Source organism: Pelobates fuscus, chromosome 8 (genome assembly GCF_036172605.1).
Source record: "Pelobates fuscus isolate aPelFus1 chromosome 8, aPelFus1.pri, whole genome shotgun sequence".
Classification (NCBI taxonomy): Eukaryota; Metazoa; Chordata; class Amphibia; order Anura; family Pelobatidae; genus Pelobates; species Pelobates fuscus.
The window spans coordinates 88,906,687-88,922,420 of NC_086324.1; the positions used below are offsets into that span (position 1 = coordinate 88,906,687).

Consider the following 15,734-nt stretch of genomic DNA (forward strand, 5'->3'; position numbering starts at 1 on the left):
AATTATGAGCCATATGCACTCACAAACATCTAACAGGGTGAAACGTGTTGGGTACCAGTAAAAATAATCGAACATCAATACTCACTTGCCAAAGATGGTCATTCATGGTTGTTTATAAATATATTTTAGCATAGCTGGTTGTCTGATTTCCTGTTATGTTAATGGCAAGAAGGAAGTGATATCATTCACTTAAAATATTCTTTGAACATCACTTAAATCCACATATCAGTGACTTTAAAAGATCTGACTGACCAGCCTGTATTTAAATTAGCATATCAAAGTTGCCTAACAAATGGACAACATTATTGTAGAAAAGGTAAACTGTCGAACAAAAAGAAAGACAGGATGCAATTTGTTTTATCTTGATTAAGAGAGACAATAAAGTCATTCATGTTTTAATTTAATCTGTAGTAGATAATGGATCATAAAAAATTTTAACGCTCAGATGTCTGCAATAATTTTATGGATTTAAAAGATGTATATAAGCCACAACAACTATTGCTAAAATTATGTCTCTGATAAAAAAAAACAGATACCACATAGCAAAATACATTGCTAAATCAGTGCGCTTTGAATCAAAACATTGCTTATTTTAAATATATTTAACTTTTCTGTAACATATTAAGCGTAGGGCATTTCATTTATTACCCGATTCATCTACATTTAACTTTTCTATAACATAATAAGTGTAGGGCATTTCATTTATTACCCGATTCATCTACATTTAAGCTTTGAGTCCAATAATTCAAATGATCACCTGATTGCCAGCCTAAATTTGTGTGATTTGCAGTTCTTAATGAATGAATCTCCAAGTCTACATAGACTTGAAAAGCAATGTTAAATATACAGCATGTAACAAGCCAAGACTTGAATAAAGTCAATGCTTACTAACTTGAGTGTTGCAAAAATAAACTGATACTTATACATGGATGATATAATACACTTCTTTAATCCTTGGAAAAAATGAGATCTTCAATCTGTACCTAAAACAGGTGTTCATTCAACTTATGGAATCCAAACACTTTGCAGATGTGTTTATTGCAGTTAACTCGCATTAGTTGTAACTCAACAATTTCATATCAAACAATAGTTGGTCTGTCTGGCATTTGGAAAAATCTATTAGCCCCAGGAATCTCCAATTTCAAAAATATTATAGTTGTGAAGAATGGACATAGGAATTATACATTTTATGGCAAAACAGACAAATTAGAAAAAAAAAATTGTCATTGCTATTCTTCCAGTATGACTATTCTTGTCAAAAATGTCCAATTCATTTGGCAACTGTCAACACCTTCCAGTTTAGTAAATTACCTTGTGCATTTAGTTATATACAAAACAAATACTATAACATATTTATTAAATAAATAAGCCCTCAAGGGTTAGCATTAAAAATGTCTAGAACCCGTGGGTACATCCTTTGAAATGGATATCACCTTTTCCCTCGCTTGTGACCCAAGAGAATTTCATTTAGAAGACAGTTGTGCAGAATCTTCATGGATCCTTTATGTACCGGAGCTCTCTCAATGTTCAAAGTAAATTTACAAAGTAGATTTACAGCTGCTCATAATCTTTACAGTGACTCCCATTTAGGTTTCCAGGTTTACTGGACTAACATACGCAACTAAACCCATAAACCTGCTAAATATCATACAAATTATTCAGCAGGCATATAGAAAACATGTGACAAGTTGTTTAGCTTTTATCTTTGGAACTGGATGTTGCAAATTTAAAACAACTAATTCCAAATATATATATATATATATATAACTTATTTTAAAATTGTTAAGGTCTTTAATTTCAGTGTGCCGGTGTAATGATCATTGCATTAAATCATTACATACTGACGATCAATCCCCATATATGCTTAATGGGAATAGACTGAATAAACTTAATTGGTACAGATGTGAAAATCCCAAGTGAAATTATTGCAATCTATGCAGATTGCCAGCAGAACTAAAAATCTGCAATGCTGTTTTTCTTCTGTAATATCATGTCTCACTCAAGTTAAAGTCAGGTACATAATGCATTGTATCTAGATGTGCAAGATGAAAGCTCAAACTGCTGTCAAACACTGCCACCCACAGGACTAACTGATATAAGAATATATATTTTTACCGTACATCAGAGATACAACGTATTGATTTTTGTGATAAATTGTGCACCTCTAACCTTTTACATTTATACTGACCTTTACACTATCACGGCTATATTTTTACTTTTTTATTATTTTGTAGTCATTTGACATTTGACATTACAGACCAGATTTTAAAAAAAACTTCAGAGGCATGCACATAAACTGGCCTATTCTTTTTTCAACACATTTTATTTTATTGTCACTATAATTAGATAATCAAAATAGAAGTTAGTTTAAAGTGTATTGAAACGCAATTGATTAAGTGAGGCCAAATAGCAAAATTGGAAAAATCATTCAAGTCAGCTATTTTTGAAATTCACTTTGATTTCTGAAAGAAAATAGATAAAAATCACAGTTTAGTAAAAAAAAAAAAAATGCCATGCACACTGAAAAAAACTAATTTAAAAATGTAGGGTGAAATAGTCAAGTAGAGTTGACTACAGATGAATTGTGTAAACCCATACCTGCAGTGTCTACAGTATTTTTTTAACCTTATTGTTATATAAATGTAGTAAAATGTATATCTAAGAATTAACTTAACTCATTGAGACCCTTTTTGTTTTTAGACTTTGTTACAGTTTGAATCTATTTATCTCTCTATGAAACAAAGAGGCATGGGGGGAGGGGTTGTGCATTTTTCGTTTTATACTTACAGAGATCTTTTAACTAATATGTGTGTTTGGAGTTAGGAAATACATTTTAAAGCAACACTTCTACCTGGAGCTGTTACTTTCCCTTTTAACATATTTTATTGATAATACACTAGAAATAGATTTTAAAACAATTAAGTAAAAGGAATAAAAAAGATACTTGCTGTAGGTCCTCAACAATCACAGCTAATTTAACCTTGTTACACCCCCGGCTGTCAATCAGACAGCCCACCCTCTTACTTTTTGGTTGTTTAGCTCAGTGGAACTAAACTCAAGCAGCAGGCGATTGCTCAGAGCACCAAACTTTAAATTGAGCTGCATTGAAAAGTCTGTGATTGGACAGCCGCACAAACTGTGCTTAGTTACAAGGGGAGGGCTTATAAAGGCCTCAGACAAGAGATCTATGGCTTTTGCAAGCTATTTTTTAGAGATTCACCCAATGAAAAAATGCATGTTTAAATGCATAAATGTTTTCACTGGCAGTATAACTACCAAACAGTGATTTTATTTTTTGAGAGCGGGGATTTGGTCAATGTGTCTCTTTAAGGGTACGTACGTTTACAGTTTTTTGTTCAAGTTAAAGTTTTCAAAATCCTTGTTAATGACCAAGATATCTTAACAATTATATTTGCATTCATAAAAAGCATATAGATAGCTCTTTGATATCCATGATTGTTAAAGGGTACACCTCTGAACCTTATACATTTTTTACATATGAAAAGAGCAGGTTAAGATGGTGAATTTATAATGTGTTTTTCCAAGCAAAACTTTGTTATAGAATTGCTACAGTGATCATCATTTTTCTAAATTCAGTGTAAATCCATCCCAAATCCTCTTTTAGTTGGGAGTGTGAGATGAATTAAATTCCTTATTCCAACAATGCATGTGCAGCAGAATTCAAAAGGAAATTAATGAAAAAATGTGCATAGCTAAGGATAAGCACATAGTACAAAGATAGTTCACAGACCACATCTTCAGTAGTTATTGAATAACCTGTGAAGCGTTTAAAAAAAATGCAAATTGCAAAAATAGCAAAGACGGCAGTGTAGGTCCTTCATTTTTCAGGTAAATAAAACAGAACAACGGCGCATTGAATGGATCCCAAAATGCTGAACTGCTTCTCTAAAATCCAATAGTTTAGTTCTCCATAAAATTCTAAATTGAATACAGAATATACTTGTGTCAAAATACTGTTGTTTTACAATTATTTGTTTATTAAGGAATGTTTATTAAGTTGGATGATTTATGTGTAATTACTGTATATTATTTATTTTGTTACAGGACCAGATTCATGTATGCATCAAGGACAAACATATGCTGACAGAGATGTCTGGAAACCAGAACCATGTCAAATCTGTGTGTGTGACACTGGATCGGTCCTTTGCGATGAAATCATGTGTGATGAAGCTGAATTAAATTGTCCAAACCCTGAAATTCCATTTGGAGAATGTTGTCCGATATGCCCACAGGCACCAACTGTACGTTTAAGCTTTAATTCAAATAAATAATTTTAGATATGTATACTGAAGATGGGTGATATGAAAATATTTACCATGAAGGGTTAAACACTCCTCTAGTGGCTGTTACACTGTCTACCACTAGAGGTGCTTTCACTGCACTAACTGAGTAAAAGATGATGTTCATTTTAATAAGAAAATATTGGATGTGCATCAGGTCCTCAATGCCCATCTATGAAGAGAATTAGATTGGTCCATTGCCAGAGTAAACCATGCCACTTTCATGACATTTTTGGTGTATGAGAGGCGAGCAGTGCCAAGGGAGCCTCTGCACTGTAATTTTATATCAACAAAATAAAGTGTCAGCGCTATACTTAACCTAATTTAGGTGATCACTCTCAATCTGAAGTAAAACACTTATAAATGCGGATTCATGGAAATACTTCCAAGTGCAATAAAATAAAATACAATAAAACAGACCAGCATAAGTGTAGTACTCAAATAATCATAAAAAGTCTTGCTATAGGGTACAATAACACTGAAAAAGATCATCACCCAAGATTTATTGGACCCTATAGCAAGACCTTTTATGATTATTTGAGTACTACACTTATGCTGGTCTGTTTTATTGTATTTTATTTTATTGCACTTGGAAGTATTTCCATGAATCCGCATTTATAAGTGTTTTACTTCAGATTGAGAGTGATCACCTAAATTAGGTTTTCAAGTATAGCGCTGACACTTTATTTTGTTGATATATTATGTGTAAAGTTTTTAAGGATCATTATATGTGTATAGCTGCTGAATTTACTCACGTTCTTTTTTATATTTAGTTTTATTCACTTTTAAGATCTGCGCTCTCCTATTTTGTCTATCACTGTAATTTTATGTCACATGAGAGTGGGTGGGGACTACTCTAGATAAGGACATGAACACTATAGCATTAGGAACACAAGTGTGTATTCCTTTACTTCTCCGATTCGTCTATGCTCAGGGTGGTAAAAAGGAATAAGAGATATGGTGTTTGCTTGTCTAAATAGCTGGAGAATCATTTGTTGTGAGATGCAAAGAAGACATAGCTACATAAATCCCTTATCTAGGAAGTCTTTCTCATTTTTGGATCACTGCAGTATAAGCTCAGTTATCTTCTGAACATCAGACTTTGATGATGCCCACTTTCATTCCCTATCATATATATCTTAATGTGTCAAAGATTACCAATGGCAGTCAAATAGTTTTGCAACAATTTTTATTTCTGCCGTACAATGTTTATATTATTTAATAGAAAACTATGCACCTTGTTTTTTGCTCACCATAAGTTTAAAGGGTAATCCAGACGTGGACTCCTTGCTCACAGTGCCTAGAGAGATATCAGCTAAGCCTCACTGATGATGCCTAACAAGGTTGAAACGATCGTCTGGGGTTGCTATGTCTCTCGTGCAGACGGAACTTGCTGGCATTTCGGATCTGGACTGCCTGTATGGTCTGGACCAGTCTGATATGCTTCACATATGTTCTCTCTGTAATGGCATAAGATGAGCTAAAACCAGTTTGAAATCTGAGCAGGGACCCACCGATGAACAGGCTATTTCAGCTGCTGCCCGTTTTCAGTACAGTCTTGCGCCTTGTTTTTTGCTCAAAATAGATTCTGTGTTAAAATAATTATATGGGAAAAAAAATTGAAAAAAACTCATCCCTACCTTTAATATCTGACAGTATCCTTCAACCATATATATATACACCTTGTGTCAGATAGTGTTTGAAAACCTCAATATAGTCTCTGTGGTCTTCCCTGCTTCACTGCACAATGCAGTGACACCATCAGACCGATACTGTATGACTCAAGGTACATGTATATGTCTGAAGGATCTTACTATATACTAAAGGTAGCGATGCATTTTTCTTATTTTCTGTTTTTTTTCATAACTCAAAGTGAATTTAACATTTTAGGACTTAAATAGTCAAATTAAAAACATAGCTGACAAAGCCTTTTTTCAGTGGGTTTATTGTGTCTTATCATTTTAAATTTACATTCTATTCTTCGTGACTCACACTTTAGTCCATAATCCTGAAAGCGACATTGACAGAGCCATTTACTAGTGTGAATTGAAAGTGAATTTGAACTGAATTTCACATTTAAGGACAAGGTAAGTGAAAGTGTAGCTGAATTAGAGCCTGTTCCCAGTTTGGATATTTGGGCTTTAATTTGACACTTTGAATTCACTTTCAGTTCTCCCTTTGGTGCATATGTATGTTGGACAATTATTGGGTTAGCACCCAACTTTGTGTATATTACTCTCTGATCCTATGGTAATGCTTATTGACATATTATTGTAGTAATTCACAAACGGAGGATACCGCACTCACACTTAGAATTCCAGTGCTTATCATGGCTAGGATTGGCAAAACCAGTTTTGTAGATAAAATAGATTGGGTACAGGAACTCAGGATTGCTGCAAAAAGGCAGGATTATTGAAAGAAAAACTGCAACTAGGCCGAAACTGTAACATTTCGGCCTACACAGATAAAGGATTCTGTGTAGGCTGAAACTTTGCAGTTTTTGTTTCAATAAACCTGCCTTCCTGCAGCAATCCTGAGTGCCTGGACCTAATTCATTTTATTGACATATTATTGACATGTAATGTCTTCATGGAATCATAATCCTGTAGCAACAATTTTCTTTTTGAAACAAAGTTCTTACCATATCATACTGAAACAATCAACAATGAGATATTTAAAATGATTGTGTTCACTCGTATTTACTATAGCCTAATTCTAAATTTGTATTCTTATTTTTCAGCCTACCACACGCCCAGTTAACGGTGGAACTACGGGACAAAAAGGTGACCCTGTAAGTTGAACATATTACAGAATTTGTTGGCGCTCTATAAATAATAATAAAAATAATATTGTTCATTAGAATTGTGGTCGCATAACCTCTAATGCACTTTATTTTTACTTTTATATCTCAGAGTATGCATATAATTATGTCGGACATATTTGACCTTACAGAATTACAGATGATAGTAGCAAAGTTGATAAACTCTATTACACAGGCTATGGATGAAATATTGTTAAAACAAAATACATATATATATTTGTACATTAAAAATTTACATTAAAAATATTGTGTGAAAGGTAAACTCAATTGCAAACTTTGTTACGTGAACACATATTTTTGTACTATTATTTCATTTTTATTTGCCACTAGAGGGAGCAGCAGTTCAACAAACAAGGCCTGCTTGCTCTATACATTGCATAAATGGACTGCATCAATGGTTCAAATGATTTATCAAAGCTATACACATTTCAAAATTATTTTTCAACAAGTCCGTTTGCGACATTAAAATTCATATACATAATTATTCATGGAAATACTATTAAAAATAATCAACTGACACTTGTAATAAGACACCTGTAATCATTAGTTATTTGGTCCACAGATCAAAAAGGTAGATCCCAAGGTGTTGTAGAAGTACAACATCAATCATACTTTCCAGCCATAACAAAATGACAAGGCATCATGGGAGTTGTAGTTCTACAACATCTAGGCACATACCTTTTTGAGCAACCCAGTTCTAATCTATAAATGTGATGAGACTCAACATCCACCATCTAAATTAATGTTTTTTTTTCATATATATAGAAGGACAGAGACACTTGATAAGTGAATTCCAACATTGTACATTAGAGCAGTACAAATTACTTTATATACTTTTAATAAATGAGACAACGGACAATAAAAAAAGTTTAACGTTGTTTCACAAAAACTCAGATCAGTGCTACAAGCTGAAAGCGAAATATCCAGGATGCTGCTTCATATTTGATAGCTTTTAATTGGACACATATTTAGAGACAAAACTGTAAAAAAGAAATGTTGTTTGCACTTATGTCAAAGAACCTAGGGTGACAGTAATGCAAGCTGATGTCACTGGATAAGGGATTAATTTCTAATTGTATAAGGCAGAGGACTAGGGTGGTACTTTGTAAATAAATTACTAATGTTATTTTGTGCTGTGGTATCCTTTTCACGTTTAGTTTTTATATTGTATACCTTCAAACATGAAAATATATAAACATTGGATATGTCGTACTTTTGTTTTAGGGTCCTCCTGGAACTCCTGGAAGAAATGGCAACCCTGGAAGCCCAGGATCTCCTGGTTCTCCTGGCCAACCTGGACCACCTGGCATTTGTGAGAACTGTCCAACAATGAATGGTGGGGTAGGTGAATTTGTTTTTTTAGTTTTGTAGTATTAGGATGTACAAGCACTATTCATGATTTTAGCACATTTCACTAGGTAAATGGCAAGAGGTATTTTAAATGTAATTTCTTGTTACATTGTGAAGTTTATTTGCTAAACAATGATTTGTCTACTTGGATACCTTAGTTTAACAAATTAATTTGATTTCCCAAGTCACTGTTTATTGAATAAAACATGTAAACTTACAAATTAGTACTAATAGAGGATATCTTATTTAATACAACATATGAATAATATAATATAACAATAAAAATAATAATACTCACATATCACTTTTATTTTTATTTGCTGAATCACAGAGATTTTCTAATTAAAATGTACCATACATCATGGAGTTGTCGAGGATATAATATCAGTCTTATGTATTTCAATATCTGTGTCTGTCTTTGTTACAGGGTTACTCTCCTCAATATGACACCAAAGCATATGATGGCAAATCTGGAGGCCAAGGATATATGGGGCAATCTGTTGTAAGGCCTTCAGCTTTTACTCATAAATATATTTTCCTTTACAGCATATAATATATTAGAAGTCTAAAGAGGTTTATCATTTAAATGTGTTGGCAGGGATAGGTTTATCACAAGATTAATGTTAACACACCATATGATACTGCAGAAATGGAGGCCTTCTTAAAAAGCAGATACACCAGACAGAGCTAGATTAAGATTTGCCAGGACCCTATGTAGGATGCCAGACTAGGGCCTTCTCCTAGAGCCCTGGGCTCTGTTCTGTGAATTGGGGCAACTCCCGATGTGAGTAGTGGAGGCTAAGTGTGTGTGTATCTAGCAGTGTCTGGGTGTTATATTTTTGTGGGTGGTGGCTGAGTAATGTGTATTAAAAAGTGTGGTGGCTTAGTGTTCTACGTGGTTCTTGTCTGAGACCGGGCCCTTTGTGGCCTCTTATGCCTCCTAATGTGTAGTCCAATATATTAAACTAGACTCTAGTTAGTTTTATTTAACAACATTTATTGTAATGCCAGCAAAGATCAATCACAAAAATAAAATCCAAATAATAAGCAACAAAACAAGACAAAACTATATTAAAAAGTGATCATGTTGGATAAATGTGGCATCTTATGGTGCATTCTTAACAGTAGCAGAAATAATGTTCACATAGTCATATTGCCACTCATTGATACTTTTTATTTTCTGAACTGGAAAATAAAACATTGGCATATAATGTGTTTAGTATATGCTGCTGTTTTCTATTTTTTGTTTCATGTACTGACTATACATTCAAAATTATTCCTTTGTTACAACGTGCATACACACTAACACACCCCGATGCAAACAAGCAATCCACACATCTTTATGTGGGCAGATTTAATCTAAGTTGCAACTAATAAAAATGACCATTTGATAAATGTAACATATGCATTGAAAATAAATGTCATGATATACGGCAATTAAATATTATGGAACTATTTAGTGAATCAGAAATCGCAAACAGAATTGCAAATTACAAGTCAAAATAGCCAAGTTCGAAAAACCTAAAAACTGGAGACATTTTCTAATTCAGCTATTTTGTTCTAAAATGTTTTTTAACGCTTTCTGCTCTGTTTTAATTTCTAGGGATTACCTGGACCTCCTGGCCCATCAGGACCACCTGGACATGCTGGTCAACCTGTAAGTTAACGTTATTAAACATGCACACACATACATATGCACATTGTACATATATTTTCTTGTGTTTTATGCTTTATTTTTAAATTCTGGCTCAACATACAAAAAAAAATGTAAAAGCGAGAAACAAGTAAGTATTATAAATTATGTTATTTCAATACATTTTAAATTCAATACAACAATATATCATTCAAGTTGGTGTTTTTGTATTATGATTTGTTACAATAGCCCACTATATCACTAGAAACATAAGCACAGGTCTTGACAAGAAATACAGCATCTACAGCAATATTGCAGCTAAACATACGTCTAAGCCTAGCATCATTTGACATGTGTCAAAGTTCTATTTGCACACACTTTGGTGGGCCTGTGGTGATCCACAATATACACATTATAGATACAGGTACATGAGTAACAACAACAGTTGGTATTGCACCTTGCATCATGTGAATTAACCCTCAATAAATAAGTGAACTCTAATTTGCTGTGCCGACAATGTTCTATTGGTGTCGATAAGCTGATTGGTGTATTTAACATCACATATTTGGTAGGTTGGGTGGGGTGAATATATCATGCATAGATCTAGTCCTGGACATACAATTGAAGTACAGTGAAGGTAGACTCAGAACATATGCATCTTCCTCTAAGCACTAATACTATGGAGACCATGTATATCTAGTTACGTATCAGTGTTATTCAGCAAACTAGAAATTATTAGGTAATAACCAGTGAATATCACATTTTGGACAAACTATCCAAACTGGAAAATCCACAAAAAAAAAGCTATGTTTCCATCTTATCTATTTGTAAGCTAAAATTTTAAATTCACTGGTCATTTTCTATTTAGGGAATAACACTGACATATATTGAAATAGTTACATCTTCATCTTCCTCTCTCCCTCTCTCTCTCTCTCTCTCTCTCTATCTCTATCTCTTTCACTCAGTGACATTGTTGCCATTATAAGGTGCTTCACAAATGTTTAAGCAACAATTTATTTTTACTGATTGAATTACCTAACAATAGCCAATGAGGTAGCTGCGTTTGTAGTATAATGTGGATAATGTTGTGATAATGTTTTGTAAATAAGTAATACATTTTTTTTTCTGCAAACAGGGATCTCCTGGCTACCAAGGACCCCCCGGTGAAGCTGGACAGCCAGGCTCTCCTGTAAGTAATTTTTAAAAGTAAAACTTGGATACATATACATAGCGTAACAAAATTGCACACATTTGAAAAATTATTAATGGAACTGTTGGGCTCAGATAAACTCGTAACACATCAGATCAGCTACGCACTAAACAGAGTTACAAATCACATATATTTATTTTACATTGCATTATATGCAGTATGTGTTTAACACTGTCTTCAAATAAAGCAGCACAAAATATTGGCAGATATTATCTCATTACACAGATCCTTGTAGCAGCATGACCTTATAGTTATTAATGACAATTACCATTCTTAATAGTAGAAAAAATTATAACTCTCAACTTATATTTACATCAGTTATTCTTAACTTATTTAGTGTAAATTGCTCACTAACATGCAAAAGTGCAATTTTAGTATTCACCTCTAGATGTCATCTATATATTTTCAAAGTGTAATATTGAAAAAGGATGGTCAACTGAATATCTTGATATTAAAAAGTTATGCAAAGTTGAATTGCTTTGTTTGTACCTTTAAAGAGTTGTAGGGTTCATTATTTTTTCCAGCAATTTAAATGTGTATTCCTGACATCGTGCTTAGGTAACAACCATTTAGGTGACCAGCCCCCCTTGACCCCAGCTAAAAAGGCACTTACCTTTTTCCATCACCCGCACTGCTCACTCTGCCTCCTTGGCTGAGATTATCAATCAATAAGTAATATAAACACTGTCTCTCTCTGAAAAGGCTGTGTTTACATTAAATAACCTGCATGGATATTATATAGACACCAGAACCACTACATTAAGCTGTAATTGTTCTGGTGACTATAATGTCCCTTTAAAAAAATATATTATAAAAGTTATGCATTTTTGGCCAATTTACTTGAAATGGCATTTTGTATGGATGTATACTTATCATAAGTAAGTATGATATGTATACTATTTGAGAGATGTCAGATAGTTTTATATAATTTAACTATCAATTTAAGGTATGTATTTTTTTATCTACATAGCAAAAAAAAATGCTGCATAAGTAAAACTACATATATATTTGCACCAATTCTTTCTTAGTAGGCAATCCTATTGTGTCCTAACAAACACACACTTAGCATATATAATGTAGGGTCAAGCTGTGAGGTCGGCAACAGGTTGTAATTTGACAAGTCCAGCAATATTGCCCATTAAAGTAGCCTCACAAACACATATTTTGAACAATGATTTTGTTCTAATCCCAGCAGTCTAAACAGCCATTGCCATCCTGCAATAATTTTTTATTTTTCCTGAAACCACAGTCTTCTATCATTATTAGCGCACCTGTGTAAAGAGTATTTGTGATTGTTGTTACTCCTGTTAAGGTATCTAAAAGGTTGTTATTGTCATTGGCCTTTCACAGACATAAGCATGCATGTATTTAAATAATCTCTTCTCTGACTTAATTATTATTATAATTATTATTTTTAAGGGCCCTCCAGGATCACCTGGACAGATAGGACCTCTCGGCCCAGCAGGAAAAGACGTATGTATATTTCACATTATTACTGATTTTAAACCCCATGTTCTTCTTGCTCACTTGTTAGCAAAACTGTGGCTGAACAATCATCAGCCAATTAGAGCTCTTGCCTACAAACATATACACTTAGTATACACTTAGGTGTGCATCCAATGCTCATGAGGTCATGCACATGGCACAATTGGAATAACCAAAGCAAGTGTATGCAGAGTAGAGTTAAACTCGCTTATGGAAAGCAGTTAAACAACTTTAGGATAAACACAAAATACAAAAAAGTGTGATGCATATTAAGACTAAAGGTTAGATGACTTTCTTAAATATTAAGGATTATTTCAGTACACGAGCACAGATCCTGCTATGTAAGGCAATGCATTTATCAATTAAATTATTTTATTTGTTAAAGTAGACACAAATATTCATAAATACATGACTATGGTTAATTCATTCACATCTCTCCAATCATTCCCTAAAAATATACTGTTGATGTGAGATTGCTTTCTTAAATACACTCAATAGGTGGCAGTGATGCTTTGAAATACAATTCTTCTAGTTGTTATACATTGATGAAACAATTGATTGCTATTGAATAGCAAGGTTAAAATTGAACTATTTTATTCATTTTTTTTAATATCAATAATTAATATAAATCGCTTGTGGTGAGACATATTTATTGGTAAATATTTATTAGTAAACTAGATTTTTTTTTCTTCACTTTAACCCAGTTTCCCATGGAATAGGAGCATTGCTTATATATTGAGTTTTAAAAACTCAGAGATTATTTTTGCGTCATCTTTAGTCTTTCTCATGTATTGGTGAGCGCTAAATTGTTTTGTTTCACAACAGGGAGAGCCTGGACGACCTGGTAGACCCGGAGAACGTGGAATAGCTGGTGCCCCTGTAAGTTAACCACATACATGAAAATTATTATTATTAGAGGACTCACAATATACTTTGTAGATCTTATGATCGCCCAAATAATTAAACAATTATTAAACAATGATAATCTATCAATTTTTCTAAACAAAAGTATCTAAAGAGTGATAGAAATAATACAAAAATAGAATAGAATAAAACACAATAGATTGCAATACTTAATTTTTGTGAAGCCAGAAGAAGCACGAGAGTATCTTACTTTACACCCAGAAGTCATAAAATAGCAACAAGGAGATTCTGTGCTTACTCATAGATCCATAAAATATGAAATTAATATTTTTTCATTGTTAAAAACTGTGAGCAAATTGTGTAGCCTGCACTGTAAAACAAGATGCAAGAAATGGATGTATGTGCCTGTAGTTTAAAATTGGTACCCTAAATGTTTACAATATATCTATAATTTACATCCTAGGAGGATGTGACTTTAAAAAAAAAAAGTGATTTGATATATTTGTGTTATGGCTTGCAAACATTAACATTGTGAACTGTATGTATTTGACATATTTTAGGGAAACAGAGGACCCCCAGGTGCTGCTGGTTTCCCTGGTATGAAAGGACATAGAGTAAGTATCACACATACATTTTCAAACTACAAATATGTTTTGTTTTTTTTCTTAAACTCTACTTGCTAAGTATTTATTCCAAAAATAATTAATTAAACTAAAGCAACATATAGGCATATACAATCTAGAGTGTCACTCTATCTGTTTATATAGCTATCTATCTAGCTATCTATTGTGTTTTCCTAACTCTGCCCTACGTACCAATTGTTCTAACCCTCCTCACACCTTTGTATGTCTCTAGTAAATTATTAACTTCCCTGCACTCTCTGTGACATGCAATATTTACACCTACCTCCATTGTGGTATATTTCACACCCACCTACACCCTCTGTGGTTTCCCATATCCTCTACCTACATTAACTGTGCCTTCCCATGCCTTCCTACTTTCTACTCCACACGTGCTTAAACTCCATCACTGTGTAAACCGCTGCCACTTCAGCTGGAAGGCTATTCCATGCACCCACTACCCTATCAGTAAAGTAATACTATAGAAGCTTAGAGAACATATTGAACATGAAAATGAATCAACCGTATGATATATATGTTAAAATGTAAATATATACAATTGTTAGCAAGTTACATGTGTATATGACTTGGCCACATCTATTTTGATCATAACGATCCTTTATCTATCCTCAGGGACATGATGGAAGAGATGGTGCAAAGGGTGATAGTGGTGCTCCTGGCCAGCGGGTAATTATTGGATGATTTGCACTGTTATGTTTAGACATCACTTCTAATTGGTTATTCTTAACTTGTTCTTAACTACAGATAAAGTGAGTGACCAATACTAACTGTTGATTAAAGCTCAAATATATTGCTGTACAACATCAACATAAGAGAAAGTAAATTGTAAAAAATTTAAATTGTGTTACACACAGCAGTTATAATTGTTCCATAACCCTCATTGAATGTGTAATGAATTTCTGCTTTAAATGCAGATTTGTATGCCAATACATAAAAACACAATGGCCCACTTAAATACACTATGAGCAGATAGTGTTTTGCCATTCTAAATGCTGTGGTGTACTTGTAAAGCCACAGAATGTAATTGAACATTGCTATGTGTTATTATTAATTTTTTATCCCGTTCTTTTTATTTTTAGGGAGAGGCTGGTAGCCCTGGTGACAATGGATTGCCTGGCTCAGTGGTAATTAATTAATTTTAGTACTTTGATTGAACTTTCTTTACTGTAGGTTATGTTATAATTGCAATAAAAAAATCCATAAGGGAAGCAAGCTTTGAAGCCGTACTGTAGACCTTTTGTATACATACTTCTTTTTATATTTTTCAATTCGGTAGGCTATAACACATATGTATCATTATGTTAATAAAAAATAATGTTTAACTACATATTATTCACTTGTACATAACAGCTTTATTAAATCTAACCAATGATCTGTCATACATAACATACCTTCTAACATAGGAGGCATTGATTTTGTTACTGAGGGG

The 15,734-nt window shown here is 33.3% G+C and overlaps 1 protein-coding gene across 3 annotated transcripts in view; it reads left to right on the forward strand.

The window, feature by feature from the left end:
• The window catches only part of COL3A1 (collagen type III alpha 1 chain), a 59,868-nt gene that overhangs the window by 12,331 nt on the left and 31,803 nt on the right, over positions 1–15,734 (forward strand). For 2 of the 3 annotated variants that reach the window (XM_063430130.1, XM_063430132.1), the window contains exons 2-12: positions 4,066–4,273; positions 7,047–7,092; positions 8,347–8,463; positions 8,900–8,974; positions 10,076–10,129; positions 11,241–11,294; positions 12,735–12,788; positions 13,626–13,679; positions 14,225–14,278; positions 14,918–14,971; positions 15,385–15,429. In XM_063430130.1, coding sequence (XP_063286200.1) covers positions 4,066–4,273; positions 7,047–7,092; positions 8,347–8,463; positions 8,900–8,974; positions 10,076–10,129; positions 11,241–11,294; positions 12,735–12,788; positions 13,626–13,679; positions 14,225–14,278; positions 14,918–14,971; positions 15,385–15,429 — 815 coding nt within the window. Of the gene's footprint in view, positions 1–4,065; positions 4,274–7,041; positions 7,093–8,346; positions 8,464–8,899; positions 8,975–10,075; positions 10,130–11,240; positions 11,295–12,734; positions 12,789–13,625; positions 13,680–14,224; positions 14,279–14,917; positions 14,972–15,384; positions 15,430–15,734 lie in introns of all 3 variants that reach the window. The other variant, XM_063430131.1, reaches the window with a different exon arrangement.